We start from the raw sequence: 17,107 nt of genomic DNA on the forward strand, positions 1-17,107 counted from the left end.
TCATGACTAGATGTCCAGAGGAATCAGGTAAAACTTTAAAAGTAGCAATGATCTGATTTTTTAAAAAAGTAATAAAAACTAAAATTAAAATCCACAGTATTCTCATCTAACTCTACTTCCAACTACTCAAGATGTTTACCCCAGCTGCATTACTTCTATACATTTAATTAGGCAAGGAAGTATCAACACAAATCTTCTGTTTGAATTGTTTAATGTTCTGGGTACTAATAAATAAATGAGCCAAGATGGGTGATAAAGAAAAATAAATATTCATCAAAACTGTATATATCTAGCAGCTCCTCAATTTGATCCACGGAAAGCAAAAGAAAGAATAACATAAAAGAAGAAAATTTTAGATTGTATCTATTCTTAGTTGCAAGAATGAAAACAATAAAAGGTGAGAGTGATATCACTGTTTAAATCAACAACAAAGAAAAATACAAATAACTTTTTTTCAGGTTGAAAAGTGAGGTGAGTAGGTTATAAACATAACATTGCAGTAATTATTTAATACTAGAGGCCCAGTGCACAGATTCATGCACCAGTGGGGTCCCTCGACCTGGTCTGCGCCCTCTTGCAATCTGGGACCCCTTGGGGTATGTCGGAGAGCCGGTTTCAGCCCGATCCCTTCAGGCCAGGCCAAGGGACCCCACCGGTGCACAATCAGGGCCAGGGAGGAACCGAGGGAGGGCTCCAGGGCGTGTCTGGCCCATCTTGCCCAGTCCCAATCAACCGGACCCCAGCAGCAAGCTAACCTACCAGTTGGAGCGTCTGCCCCCTGGTGGTCAGTATGCATCACAGTGACTGGTTGAACAGTTGAACAGTTGGACACTTAGCATATTAGGCTTTCATTATATAGGATATTAACCCTTTGCACTCCGAACCATTCTGGACATTGGCTACCAGCTACTCAACACTACTTTGCGGCGGAAACGTGCATTTACAGACCCTCGTATTATTTAGTATAATTTTGGAACCAAGTAACGTATTATAATGATATTGGACTTATATGAATTGGGTGACATTGAGGAATGTATATTTGCAAAAAAAACAATGTTTCATTGTTTATAATTTTGTACAGTATGATAAGTTTTGTAACACTCCCCAATATGCATTGCAGGCTGATTAGTGCATATTTGACAGTAATAAGTGGTTTGACGCCTGCCACCAGGTGTTTTCCTGTTAGAACACACAATGCAGTCCCGTTTTCTTTGTCCCACATCGGGAATATGTAGTTTATTGTTTAATCCGACACAAAACCCACTGACATTTCTTGTATATATCTTAGTAATTTTACAATATTTTGATTTAATTTCTTGTGCCATTTCAAGTTAAAACTTCAGGGAAACATGCATGTCTCAAAAAGTTGCGTTGAAATAACTCAATTCCCCGTAATCACTAATAAACTGCAATGTCCCCTGAGAGGGGACATCCGAGTGATATGCTAGAATTCCGATGTCCCCTGAGAGGCGACAGCGGAGTGCAAAGGGTTAATAATCACTGTTTTATCCTTGAACTAAAAGAATAAAATTTGAAAACTTACTCTGTTCATTATCATTCCACTGATTTCAAGTACAGACATATCTGCTTTCTTACAGTCATTTCCTTCCCATACTATAGCACTTATTTTTTCTAATCCTGGGTGGGAACTGTGGAGCCAGGGCAAATGACTCTATAAAAAAGTAAAAAGAAATTGGTAAATACAGTTATCTCATTTCAAAAAGAAAACAAACATATATACACACACATGCATATATATGTATACACACACACACACACACACACACAAACTTTAACTACATTACTAGTAAAAAATAGAAATAAGTGAATGCATTTATCTTTTATAAATAGAATGTACATGTATGTGCATAGCTATATCGGTATTTATACACAGAATTTCAATGACACTAAAATTCTTAAAATTAGCATATATATTAAACAGATGCCATAAGATATTACAGTTATAAAAATGCATAAGTTAAAAACTTTCTATAACAGATATTAGGCAATATATTGTTTAAAAATACTCTAAAATATGTCAGCAAAAGCACTTAGTTGTCAACCTGTCTATATAGCTAATAATATACAAATGTTCATAGACAAACAGATATCACATTGTTCATATTACTAATTGTCCAACTTATGATCATTCAATAAAAAACAATGACAGCTGAGATTTGAACCTCTTTGAAAGATTAGTGATACAATCTCATGCTGAAGGAGACCCTTCCTCACACACCTACCGTTAATACTTGACTTACTTTTCTGATACTTTAATCTAGCATTTCTCCAAAGGATCAATTTAAGTTTCTGTTCCTCAGAGCAAATATTGCAAAGCACAAATAAGTAGAAGTACTCTCCCAAGTAATATAAAGTATTTCTCAATGTTTCAAGAAATAAAAAAAGGTAAAAAGAAAAATTTAAAGCTTTAATAAAAAGAATCACAGGCTTATGTTTGTTTGCTTTAGATCTATAATTAAAGAAATAAAATTTCAAAATAGGATAGTTGGGAGCTAAAGATAGCAACAAAATTGATGAAACAACAATTTTTGTAGGACCAGATATTGATAGGAGAAAAAACACTAAAAGATTAGATCTAGAATGGGATGAATTTCTTTGTTGACATAGTCCAGTGATGGCGAACCTATGACACGCAAACTCATTTTTTTGGTTGATTTTTCTTTGTTAAATGGCATTTAAATATATAAAATAAATATCAAAAATATAAATCTTTGTTTTACTATGGTTGCAAATATTGAAAAATTTCTATATGTGACACAGCACCAGAGTTAACTTAGGGTTTTTCAAAATGCTGACACGCCGATCTCAAAAGGTTCGCCATCACTGACATAGTCTTTCTAACTTATTTTTATAACATATTTCATTAAAAAAACTTCTAACAATGAACAGAATAATCTACTCTAGTTATATTTATTCTTTGGAGGACAAAATATGATTCAAATAGGATAAAGACATGTAAATGTAAGGAATATATTTTCCTCTAGGGCAGCGGTTCTGAACCTGTGGGTCGTGACACCTTTGGGGGTCGAACGACCTTTCACAGGGGTCACCTAAGACCATCCTGCATATCAGATATTTACATTACGATTCACAACAGTAGCAACATTACAGTTATGAAGTAGCAATGAAAATAATTTTATGGTTGGTCACAACGTGAGGAACTGTATTTAAAGGGCCAGAAGGTTGAGAACCACTGCTCTAGGGGGAGTAAAGTTGCATTGATTAACTTCAATTAAAGGTATAAAATAGTAAGTCAACAATATGTAAGAAAAGAGATAAGGAAATTATTCTACCTCATACACTAATTTTCTTTATGTCAAGTTATATATACCATGTTTACTATAAACAGCATAGAAACTGGTGAATAATTACAGGCAAACCATAATGCCAGTAGTCATGCTATTGACAAAGCTCTTTCCATGTAGTTATTTGACTATCAAGAGGTTGCCTCTAAATATATATCTTTCCCAAAGACATAGTATTTTAATATACATTAACCTTCAAAGCATATATTTTGCTATTGAAACATATATGAGCTATGTTTCATCATAGCTCTTAAGTTATGAGATACTGGTAATTAAACACTTTTATCAAATGATGTTCCATAATTTATCTTCAAACAAAATATTCTAGTCTGGGATAGAAATAATTTGCATTGAAATATGTATCAAACTTTTCTTGGAAGTTTGTAATTATGAAACAATGAAACTAAAAAGCTAGGAACAATTGCAAGAAGCTGAATGGAAAGTGTTAAGCCTGAGAGGCAACAGATTTCAACCACTGACACAGGCATTTTAACTTATTTCTTAACTCTCAGTCTGTAACAGTGAATTAAAGGTTTTCCGATTACATGAAGCAAGGCATTTCAATATGATGCAGGTCCATCTACAGACAGAAACAGAAATCAAGCAGTTCTTCACTCTCCTTCCCAAAGTACTCATTTTGCCCAGCTACCTTCCCAGTTACTCTAAGTAGATTTATCACTGTCTTATTTCTAGAAAGGCAAAACAGAGAAAAAGTTACTTAAAAAGCCCTATACCTGTGTATGTGTTTGTCAAATGTATGTATTCTGAAAAACATTCTTGTTGAAACATGTACTGCCTAATGTATGGAGAGCAGCATTACATGAAACACTTTTTTAAAAAGGTTCAGCCCTAACCGGTTTGGCTCAGTGGATAGAGCATCAGCCTGCGGACTGAGGGGTCCCAGGTTCGATTCCGGTCAAGGGCATGTACCTTGGTTGCGGGCACATCCCAGTAGGGAGTGTGCAGGAGGCAGCTTATCGATGTTTCTCTCTCATCGATGTTTCTAACTCTCTATCCCTCTCCCTTCCTCTCTGTAAAAATATCAATAAAATGTATTAAAAAAATAAATTAAAAGATTCAGGGAAAACATGGAAGTAAATAATTCCATTTTATGTTATCACATAGGTTCTTCTTTGTATGCTTTTCAAATTGAAATTTGGAACTCTTTTAATGATTGTTTTTTATCCTCATTCTAATTCTTAACTGCTCCTTGTTCATTAAAAATTGCCTGAAAATCATAAAACTTAATGGTGGCAGGTTTTGTTTCAAATAAATTCACCATGACAACTGCTTTACTGGAGTTTCCACCTGTGGGAACTGTATCCATTAAAATCTGGCTTTCCCTATTGAAAGATGAATTTCACTTGAATATGGCTTTATATTTTATTATACATTCAGCCATGACTAGAGGAAGAAAATTTTCTCCTATGGAAATGTTTGTTACTATTTACAAAGAAAATAAAACAAAAACAGATTTGGTTATCCCGACAAGAACATACTGATTCAAATGCTCAATGTTTCTTCATAAGAGATTTTTGAGTCTTAAGTAGGCAGAAAAGGGTCCTCCAAATCAAATACAGTAGGTCCTTGGGTTACGTCGGAGATCCGTTCCTAAGGTGCGACGTAACGCGTTCGCAGTAAGTCGAAACCCACCTACATAAGCACCTCCACGTCACTCACACGGAGCACAGACACAGCAGTAATGAAGTGAAACAGTAAAAAAAATTTAAAAGAAAGATAACAATTCCTGACTTTTACTTGTGGTAAATAAATAATAAAAAACATAAAGCACATATGTACAAATGTCGAAATGATGGAACTTTTTTTTAAAATAAATAATGGGAGATGGCGACATAACCACGAAACGATGTACGTCGAGTCTGACATAACCCGAGGACTGCCTGTACAAGAAAAAAACTGGTAGCTTTTCACTAAAGGGAGCAAATTTCAATTACATGGCTATTAGTAAAACTGAAAACTTGAGCTTATTTTTCAGAAATCTGAGAATAAGAAATGTATGTAAAATCAAGTCTTTCACCCAAAAGCAAAACCAATGGAAACCTAGAACACTATTAGACATGCAGAGTAGAAAATTTAAAAATAATCTTCATCTTATCAAAAAAAGAGCAGAATGATGTGAAAGATTTAGGGCAAATTTATTCTGTATAGCATTCATTAAAAATAATTTTTTAATCATTTAAGAAAGGCCTAATCAGCATGCTTTGAAAAATGTTTATTTCATTTAACTCATTCACTCAACTTATATTTATTAAACACCTACTATGTGCCAGGCACTGTGTGATACAACAATGGGCAAAAGAACACATGGTCCCTGCTTCTATGCAGCTGGTATCTCTGGGGAAATAGTTCACAGCCATTTTCTTAAAGGTCAATTCTAGTTGTTATCTCTGTGACTTAGATGAATATGCAAATGACTCATTGATCAACCCCATTCTCAAGGATTAATTGTTCATTGCTTTTTTCACTTAATTTCGGGGAACTATAGCTATTTCCCATGGCCACATCCTGGATCTTGTCACCACACAGAATTGCTCTACTTCTGATATGAGTCTTGAACCACACCTCTCATCTTGCCAGGTCTCTCAAACCTTCAATTCTAAAACACTTGTTTCCTTGAACACACCTATCTTCTCATCTATCAGTCTCTTCTTGGTTTCATTTCCTTCTCAATCCAACATGGCTAGACTCTTACCACATCCATTCTTTCAATCAGTATACCATCCCCTCTCCTGTCTCTTGAATAGCAACTATTTAGTGAACACCTATGCTGTGTGAATTTGGGTACATTATTTAATTCTGGGCCTCAATTTTCTCAGCTATAAAATAAAAATAAACCCTACTGTTATAGGTTGAGAGGATTACGTGAGGTAATACATCTAGATTACATTGCACAGTGCCTCGCTTTTAGTAAATGCTTATTAAATGCTTGCTATTGTTATGATTATTACAACTATATTCCAGAGAATATCACACAACTGTCTGGAACAAGCAACTACAAATTCATGGTTTCAGATTCTAGCTGGATCCTCAACAATGTGACAGTTTGACTTTTTTAATTGGTTTGAATAGATGCATACATATACTCTCTCTCCACTACCCCCATTTCCGGCAAATGATAACTTCAAGCCTTCACCACCATCCACAAGTCCCCTATCCCATCATCTCACTTCTTATTGTTAACAGACTCCCTAACCTCCCGCACTCACAGAATAGAGATTATCAGGCAGCAACTTTCTCATCATCTTACTTGTTTCAGGCACTCTTCTTCCTCCTATTTCAACAAAAGATGTATTCTCTTCCTGTCAAGGAGGAATTTAAGCTTCCTAACTAGGCTTTTCCCACTAGAATCCTAAGACACATCATTTAACTTTCTCCTGTACCTCTTTAATTCTTCCCTACTGGTTTTCTCCTATGCACATATGTGCTTAAACATTTCACATCTCTGGGAGAGGGGTGGGGACCAAAGCTCCACCCTCATGCCTAATTACCTCCCAGAGGCCCACCTCCAAATGCGATCATATTTTGATGGGGACACATTCAGTCTATAGCATATACCGATACCATACTACCTTAACTACTATATTTTAAAAAATACATTTTTATATCCAATATGGAAAGTTCCCTGTAGTTCTTCAAAATTGCTTCTGCTACTGACATTTTGTTCTTTAATATGAACTTTAAATCTGTCTAAGTCCAACTGAAAACAGAGACATACAAACATATTGTAGAATTTTAATAGAAAAAGCAGTGATGATGGGCATCTCTTGTTCCTGCTTTTAATAAAAATGCTCCTAAAATTTCAACATTAAATATATAGGTTTTTAGAAGGTTCTTTGATAGCTACCTTTTATCAGATTAAGGAAGTTCCCTTCTACCTCTAGTTTTCTAAGTTTAATTGTTGGTTTCATTGTTAGGATTTCATGAGGACTTGGATAAGAGAGAGAAGAAAGTAAGAACAGTGAGGATTTTAAATGACTACCAGGTTTCTGGACAGTGAGCAGATGAATGAAGATGTCATTCACCAAGATTTTGAATGCCATAAGAAAAATAAATTTATGAGGGAAGGTGGTGTATTTGGTTAAAGCTGAGGCAATGGTGAAACATTCAAATGAAGATGTCCCACAGACCTGTGTTGTCTGATATAGTACACCCTGCTCACATGTGGCTACTGAGCACTTGAAATGTGACTAGTCCAAATCAGATGTGATTTTGAAGACATTTCATATTAAAAAAATATATATTTCATTATTTTTCATATTAGTTATATGTTGAAGAGATATTTTTGAATATAGGGTTAAATAAAAGATACTAAAATTAATTTGACCTTTTAAACATTTTTAATTCAGCTACCAGAAATTTTTAAATTACATATGTGACTCTCATTAAATTTCTATTCGACAGCACTACTATAGGCACTTGGAGATACAAATCTGATATTCATGAAATATATGTGAATTACAATCTTACAGTGGTGTTAAGACCACAGGTATAAATAAATATGACCATGAGGTCTGTTGAATGAGAAAAAGACTATTGCATCTAAAACACAAGTTGACTTATAAAACTCCATTTACCAACAACTTCTCAGAAACATGTTTGCAAGGTCAGAAACAAAACCATAACATAAATGATGAGATTCTATGTTCCAATGAAGCCAGACCACAGCTCACATTAAAAAAATTTTTTTACCAAAATATTTTAATTGAGTGTAAGCTTTTTCTTCACCTCTGTAAAATTTGTACATTCAAAGGAGAAAAACCTGTAGAAACCACCAGTGGCTTAAATTTCCTACTAGAAATTAAAATCATCCTAGAGACTTAAGGGACAAATTAGCCCATGACAACTGTAAACCGACCTGGTGAAAAGGATCATCTCTATATTCTTTTTTCACACATGGATTAACATGAGGATTTTCCACATCTGTCTCACTGGTACAAGACGATCGGCATTCTGCACAATGTAACAAGTCTTCCCATAATACATCTTCTGTTTCAGATTCTGGCCTTGTGCTCTCAGAATCCTGTCTGGAACTTGAACAGCGAGAGCTGCAACTAGTACCCGATTTAGGGGCATCCTGAAATCAAGATATTCTTTGACATTAATACAATTTATGTACCCTTTCCAACTCAAAGGATTCTTTTAGAACCAAATATTGCTACTTTTTACTAAAACAATAAACACACTGTCAAATAACAGTGAAATAGATAGCAAAATATTAAAAATACATATTAATTTTTAAGAAGTAACAAAATTTCCTCATATCAAAATTTATTTCACATTTCAGCTCAAGTGTTACTTTTCATGCAAAGATTATGACTTTTTTTTTTACTTCTTTCTCTTTGTTTTTATTTATTCATTGTCTAAAGTTTTACATATGTCTCCTTCCCTCCACCCCTTGGCCCTCGTCCCCCCCCTCCCCCCCAACAGTGACTTCTTTCTCTTAAACTTTATACAAAGTTCAGAATTCAGGCAGGCAAAGACTAGTCTACATTCACATGGACTGCATAGTCACCCACTCTAATTGATGGTTTAATGGAGTTTTCTTACTTAGTCTATTTTAGCAACAATAGATTTCATGTATCTATTGTCTTTGTTTCTCAAACAAGTTCAATAAATTGACAAAATGAACAAATAATCATAGATTATCTCAAGCACATGAATAGCTACAAAGTGTCAATTTATGTGTTTGAGATAATCTATGGTATGAAAATAAAAACTAAAAGAAAGAAGTTAAATAATTTCTAATAAATTTACTATTTTCCTAGTTTTTTGAGTAAAATTTTAATTTAAATGAATTCAAAATAACTTTTACTGAATAAAGAATAACAGCCATCCTTATAGCAAAGCATGCTGAAATTTTTAGATTTTATTTTAGCAATCCTGGCACTAAGATTTGTCAATTCTACCTTTAAAATGTTTTATATTTATCTCTTTCCTATGCTATCACCAGATATCATTCATTCTTTGTTTGCTATAAGAGCCTCCTAATTGACCCCTACCTAAAAGGCCTCCCTCTTTACAGATTAATCTTCCCAAAGTACAACTGCTCTTTCACTCCTCTGACCAAAATCCTTCTGTGGCTTTCCACTGCTGCTCTCCTGGATAAAGTCCAAATTCCTTCACCTACCACGCTTCTCTTCAAATGGCTATTTTTGGACTTTGTTTTCCACTTCTCAGTACCACAGCCTTCTCTTCCAGTGACAATGGGCTATTCCTTAACACCTAAACACAACTTGTTCATTGCCACTCCAGGCTCTCATTATATTCCTACCTCTCATTATAAATCCTTCTCTCCTTTAAAGCCTACTCAACAAAGTGTCGGGAAATTACCATCTCTACCCCTTTCTAGCTGGCTTACCTTAGAGACTTAAGGGAAAAAATTAGCCCATGACAATGGGAAATAAAACTACCTACCTTAAAGAGATATTAAAAATTAAATGAGCACTATAGTTTTTAATACAAACCTGTACAAAGCAGAGGTCCAACAAATATTAGTTTAAAATCTTCTATTTACAGTGAATACTTTGTCCCTCCAGTGAGTTATTATTATATTCACTTGACAATAACTTTTGTCTTGCTATCTAGCATCTACATTATATGTGTTAATTAAATGTTCATGTATTTCGTATACTCAAATAAATCATAACTCTCAAATACACTGTAAGTCTACCAAAGACAAAAATCATCTTTACCACAGGTAACACAATATCTTGAATGAGTTATATTATTGACAATTAACTTGTGGATATTAGAATGGGGCACCATGTATATTTAGTGTGTGATAGAGCATTTGTGGCAGGATTGTTTGAGAGAAAAGTAAAAAAAAAAAACTTTTAAAAATTGAATAGAAAAACAAGTAGAAAAATAAAAAGAAAAAAAATGTACAGAAAAAGGATAAAAATCAGTCTGCTTTTTTTTTTTTTTTCACAAAAAGCTCTCCAAAAATATTTCAGATTCACTGTCAAGCAGAATACTTGAAACATAAGTAGTTTTCATCACAACAATTTTCATTAGATAATAAGGACAGAAGTAATAAGCAATCAGTAATTGCTAATTTAAATTTTTTCATAAAGCTAGCTTATTATCTATAACTAATTCTGATGCAGACTTGCTGATCAGATACAGAAATAAGTATCAGATTAAAGGGCCAATGTTTAACTGAAACTAATGCATGATTTCAGGAATAAGGAAATATCTATAATTCCTGATACAAGTATTTTGCCAAATACTGATTAATAAATAGGACATTTTACAAATGCATAATGTAAAAATTATTGCCAAGAATTGCTTACATTTCAAACACTATTTTATCTGTAATATTTAAGTGATTAATGGCCACTTTGAATTTCATTACAAATTGCTGATTACAGACTAAAACTAGGAAATTTTAGAACTGAGGAAAAACAGCTCAACTTAATAGCTCATTTAATTTGATTTGCTCTGCTTATTTCAAATCTTTAGATAGCTAAAACAGCATGTAGTCAAATGAAAAGGAGAGGATTATTTATTTAAAAGGAATAAGCATTTATAATATGAGTGCTTTGTGTCAGGCAATTATGCATAATCTTATTTAATCCTAACAATCTGATGACGCTGTTCTCCTTCCCTCTCCCCCCCATTATACAAGTAGAAACTGAGACTCAGAGAAGTTAAATAATTTTTCCAAAGTCATTTAAATAGTTTGATTCGAAGCCCATAGTTTCTGCATTGTGCTTTCCATCAAATACTATCTCTATTAGATGACAATCTTATCTACAATAGGGAAGAAAAGCTGAAAGATAGTTGTAGAGTCAACAAAGCAGGACAGAGAAGACAATAAGGCAAATGCTCAAACGAAGCTATCAATTCCCCAGGATACCTTCTATGTCCCAGGTAATCAAGTCATCCATCACCTTCCCAACAGGTGAATGAAAGAAGCCGACCAGGTATAGTGTATCACAGAAAAAGGTAAGAAAGGGGGTTGGGGGTGAAAAGTGGGGGAGTATGGAAAGGGGGCTTAAGTAAAAGTCTACACCCTGAATGACACATCACCACCGCATCCCCAACCCCTTTGGTACCAAACACCATGGCAGCCTAATATAGTGTCGGCCCTCCAATGGACCAAAGACTGGATAACTTTTCTTGAAAAACAAAATGCCCATGAGGAGAATCAAGATGGTGACATAGGTAAACACGGGTACGTGCTGCCTTCCATAACATCAAAATTACAACTAAAATATAGAACAACCATCATTCAGAACCACCTGAAATCTGGCTGAATGGAAGTCCTACAATTAGAGATGTAAAGAAAGCACACTGAGACTGACTGGTAGGAGGGCGGAGGCGTAGAAGACATCTACTTGTGGTATTTTTCAATTGAGAGGAATATCTCCACTGTGGAGGCCTCCTGTGAGAAGCAATTGATTCATTTGCGTTGAAGGGAGATAAATAAAATGTTCTTAGTTCTTTAAAATAAAAACTGAAAATACAGATGAATGAAACTTTTACTATTTAAAGAGCTTCAAGAGATGTGATAAGTTAGAAAAGGGTTTAGAAAAAAACAAACGTTAATAAAGAAAAATAGAATCAAAGGAGAAAAAAGATTGAATTTAATAGTATGGGCAATTTAATAACTGGTGACAAGAACATAAAGTCACTTAGAATAATAACTTTGCAATAATCAATTAGTCATAAAGCCATTCAAATTGTGGGAAAGACTAACACAGGAGTTCAGAGATTGTCTCTCCAGGATGGGCTTCTTTAAAGGTGAACAACAAACTGAATGTATGAATCTTCAGAGAAAATACTCAAAATGAGTACAAATGTATGGCTATTTATCATATATGCAACACATAAATCTAACACTGCTACTCTATAAATCCAGATCATATAACAATCAGATATTGATACTGAGGGCAAATATGTTCTTTTCATAATTATTGTTAATTCAATTGTTAAAATAAATTGTAAATTAGTAACATATAAAAAAAGATATGGCCCTGGCCGGTTTGGCTCAGTGGATAGAGCGTCAGCCTGCAGACTGAAGGGTCCCAGGTTCAATTCTGGTCAAGGGCACATGCTCGGGTTGCGGGCTCAATCCCCAGTAGGGGGCATGCAGGAGGCAGCCGATCAATGATTCTCTCTCATCACTGATGTTTCTCTCTTTTTCTCTCTCTCCCTCTCCCTTCCCTTCTGAAATCAATAATATATATATATTTTAAAAGATATGTATATATACATGTAAAGCCAAAGTATATACCTCATTAGGGTAATGTTTCTTATAATGGTGTGACTTTCTATTCCGAAGAATGCTCTCAGAAGTCCTGTCCACATTACGGCGTATTGGGTATCCTGTTTCAGGACCTTCCTCGCTGGAGACTTCATCAGAGACATTTGTTAGTGTCCTTTGGGTATCCTAAAATGGGAGTACACAAAGAGGATTATGGTAATTTCTAACTTAACTTGCAGTTTTGAAAGTGCAAAACTTTCAATTATACATACATATGCACATATTGCTTTAATACCTTCAAAACCCTCAAAGTGATTAGTGCTACTTAATTTTCTGAAAAAATATCTTAAATCAGTGACTATAACTGGTATTTTAATGTTAAAAGTAATTCCACAGCCATCTGTCAAATTGTTCTATAATGTTTCTGTTCCACAAAAAGATTTGAAGTAGCTTACAAAATATAAAATAGGATAAAAGAAGCTGAGATAGCTGATATGAACTAATTATACTATTTTCACAAACTGAAAATGTGATCGATTATAAGACCACCACTGATTAAATAATGGCTTATGAGGCAGAAGGAGGTGACTAGTAGTTGAATGGGTGCATATATCAGACATTATCTACATATAAATTTGTAAGACACATCCAGATTTCAGAAATTCTGAAACTGAGAGACTCAAAATATGAGTTTTATTGACACTTTCATGTTTCTTTCATATAGCTTTAGTAGGTAATACATACCAGAAAGTGTGTTTGAAAGTTGAATGATTGAGAACTTATTTGTTCCGTGTTGATAGTAATGTGAGGTTCACATTATCAGAGAGCCAAATATGTCAACAATCTAAAATCAAGTAATGTACTATATTTCATTGCAGTCCCAAACTATTTATTGTACAGCTACTGGTCCTAAAAATACACGTACTGTCAAGTAGTAACACATACTTCATTCAAAATTAGAGAATCTTCTTTTCTATTTATTTTCCTCAACACAAATCTTCAGGCTTATATTGCTAAATTTAACAGTTAACATCTTTTAATTTGACCATATTACTTTATTACATCAGCTTTTAAAGAATAAATTATTTAACTAAGAAAAATTCAGTGAAATAAAGAGACAGAAGATCTACATTACGCTTTGCTACAATAGCCCAGGGTAGCTTTATTATTTTGGAAAACTAAACAAACAACTGTTAACAAATATGTGCTCAATAAGAATTTTTTTATAGCTAACAACAAAACAAATGTGTTGACACCAAAGGTAGTAAAGGTAGGAAAAACAAGGTAAAGTTTTCTTATGGATAACATGAATGGAAAATCAGGTTTCTAGTTTTGTTTCTAGAATAATTTAATGTCCAATTTAAAAGAAATTCTTACACACATGGAAATGGGGCAAGAAAAGGTAAGGTTTAATAAGCACCAACTATGAAATTATTAAAGTGCTTTAACATTTTGAAAAAATGTGAGTCATTAATCAATTCAAGAAGGCACTAATTATATTGACAGTAAAGTTTATTCATATTACTTTATTTGATTTTCAGCCTCATAGTGTGATTTGTAAAGGCTCAGAGAATAAATTCGGGAGAAAAAATATAGTTCCAGAAAAACCAGTATGTCTAAGTTACTTCCCATTAGTTAATGTAAAATCACACAAACAAATAATTTTTTAAAAACCACACTTACTTTACTGGGAATGTTCCTCATTGTTCCTTTGTTCCAGGTTGACTCTTCTGATTGAATAGTTTCACACTGAGGTTCATGGCTTTGTACTCCACCTTCACTGCTTTTAACAGTCTTTTTCCCATCAAGGGATACATAGCCATTGTCAGTCTCAGTTGATTTATCAATCGAATTCTTTGTTTTCTTTGATCTAAAAAAAAAAATTCAGAAGCATGTTAAATGGACTTACCTTATTTTGGATGGGTTACTGATAGAAATTATGATCTGTTAATAATAAAATCCGGTAGTTACTTCTCAGAATTTTAATGGCCACCTCATTTTTACAACAAATAATTTAGAAATATAGCATCCATCATATAAAATAAAAATGTAAATCAATGTCATAGTTCAGCTTATTTTACAGATTCTGAGGTCTTACAAATATAGCAATTTTAAGAGACATGTCTTAGCTTATCAAACAATTCTTGGTCAAAATTACTTGGTCTTTGAGCAAAATCTAGGATAAAAATTTTGCCCATTTTATTATGATTAATAATATGTTTTTAAGGTTTTATTTTTAAGAAATATATCAGTAATTATCAGGTTAAGTTGCATTTAAATTAGTTTTAACATTCTCATTTACCAAAATACTTTACCATTAGTATATATACATAAATATCTCAGATAAATTTATTTTAATATACAATGGAGACATAGAACCTTTGTTACATAAATATATATGAAAAAAGGAAAAACTTTATATAAGGTTCTAATAATGGAAGTAGTAGAAATAAAGAACACAAAGACAATAAAGAAGTAACCTCTTTCACCCAATGAAATACTCTGAAAAAATATCAGTAATCGTGTAGCTACAATTGATGTTCTTCATTTATAGGAATTAAATTTTTCTCAGTACATAAGATACGACATAGAAAACAATAAACAAGACATTTCTGATTAATAGGCAAATGCTTGAAGAGTCCTCTTCAGAGTCTCTAGTGTGTGAAATAATGGCTATCCAAAGGTAATGGTTAGTAGAAATATAATGTAAGTCCGACACAAAATTAGAATGTGCTCAGTGCAGATTTATCATAAAACATTATTAAAAGCAATTATATTTAATTATATTTAAATAAACCCCCTTGAATTTTCTCCAGAGTATCAATTTTGCAAGAAAAAAACTAGTATATTGCCTTCATGTGGGTCAACAACAGAAGTTTTTTTTAATGTACCAAAAAAGTTATTTTTAACACTATAGTCACTCAGTTTTATTAGAACTCCCCTGTTTGAAATGGTAAATTTGGAAATAAGGAATCAGAAGTATAAAAAGGTCTAAATGATTTATTTAAGAGGCAAACATAGCACTAGATTATAGACCTTCTAACTATGAGGCTAATTTAATTCTCCATATTACCTCCAACTACACTCTTTGGGAAACTTCCTGTTAGGATTTCTTGTTAACACACTCATCAAAGCCTAGAAAGTTTCTGTCTTATACAAACAAGTCCCTTTCTTTCCTGATCTTCTCCTGCCAGATTACTAAAAGGGATAGACAGACCATACTTCTCACGTGCTCTACAGAGCTCCAAGGCTTTCTCCCCAACCTCCTTTTTTAAAAATTGCTTTTTAGAGAGAGAGGAAAGGAGAGGGAGAGGAAGAGGGAGAGAAAGAAACATCAATGTGTGAGATCCCCGACCGGGAACTGAATCTGCAACCTGAGTATGTGCCCTGACCATGAACTGAATCCACGACTTTTCAGTGTACTGGATGATGTTCCAACCATCTGAGGCACACCAGTCAGGGCACTCTGATGCTTTCTAGTCATTCAGAACACATCTCTACGGAGTTGCCAAGACTCGTAAGTCCAGTCTTCTGACCATTCTCTTTCTACATGATCCTAAGAGACATGAAAAGGCCAAGGGAATGAACCACAGGACAAAGACCATTTAAGAGTGGCAGAGGGAGGGAGAAAAATGGACTCTAGTGGAGAGGAAAGGAGCAAAAAGAGAAAATAAAAGGTACAGTGTAAACTTGTGACCTTCCCTGCCTGGGGAAGAAAGTGATAGAAACAGTTATCAATTGCTCCCTTTACCTCTCCTTTGAACATGGAGATGTGGAAAAAGACCAAGGGAGGTAAAGTTACTTGATATATTGAAAATGTGAGAACTCAAAGATAGAGGAGTTTTCTGAAAAGGTATTTATGAAAGTTCATGGAAATGACACTGGAAAGGGAGAGGGGAAAGGTGGTAAAGGAAAACTGGAAAGTTGGTAGAACCATTAATCAGACAAGATATGCAAGAAGAGAAATTTATTTGGGAAGAAAGATGGAAATGGTAGACCTACAGTGCCCTCCTAAGATCAGTAGGCAGTTTAAAACATAGGTCTGGAGGCCAGTAGTCAAAGTAGAAAAAATGGTTGAAAATGTGCAGAGTGAACCAGAACTCGAGAGGGCAAAAGTTAAGAGCCCAGTGAAAAGACTTTGAAGGATGATTCCTTCCTTAGCAGACAGGGTAAAGATTATATTATTCCTTCCTTACCAAGACAGGGTAAAAACTGTGTTATGCCAAGGGAAAGAGTACCAATAGCATCCATGCCATATGACTGACACCTCTCAGCAATCTCCCACTTCCTCCTTTCCTTATCTCTGCATCCTCCTAATCTTCTCTGGGTTGTTTCTCTCCCCACTATCTCCTCAAAGTCTGAGTAACACTATCAGAGACATGAACACTAAGTTACTAAACTATGGTAGCTACCAGAGGTTTCTCATGAACTAAATACAGATAAGTTCCAAACCAAGCTGAAATGACAAAGAAAATAAAAAATGTAAATACTACAAAGGATTAGGGAAAAACCTACGAACAACTCTATTCCAACAAACTGGACAACCTAGACG

General features: G+C 34.1%; 1 protein-coding gene across 3 annotated transcripts in view; it reads right to left on the reverse strand.

The window, feature by feature from the left end:
* PHTF2 (putative homeodomain transcription factor 2) overlaps positions 1-17,107 on the reverse strand; it is a 99,632-nt gene that overhangs the window by 16,815 nt on the left and 65,710 nt on the right. For all 3 annotated transcript variants that reach the window (XM_070424563.1, XM_070424562.1, XM_070424565.1), the window contains 4 exons: positions 14,239-14,425; positions 12,586-12,741; positions 8,203-8,421; positions 1,544-1,672 (listed from right to left, as the gene is read on the reverse strand). In XM_070424563.1, the coding sequence (XP_070280664.1) occupies positions 1,544-1,672; positions 8,203-8,421; positions 12,586-12,741; positions 14,239-14,425 (691 nt within the window). The remainder of the gene's footprint in view (positions 1-1,543; positions 1,673-8,202; positions 8,422-12,585; positions 12,742-14,238; positions 14,426-17,107) is intronic.

This window comes from Myotis yumanensis, unplaced genomic scaffold (assembly GCF_028538775.1).
Source record: "Myotis yumanensis isolate MYYU_CA2020_CCGP unplaced genomic scaffold, mMyoYum1.0.hap1 SCAF_9, whole genome shotgun sequence".
Classification (NCBI taxonomy): domain Eukaryota; kingdom Metazoa; phylum Chordata; class Mammalia; order Chiroptera; family Vespertilionidae; genus Myotis; species Myotis yumanensis.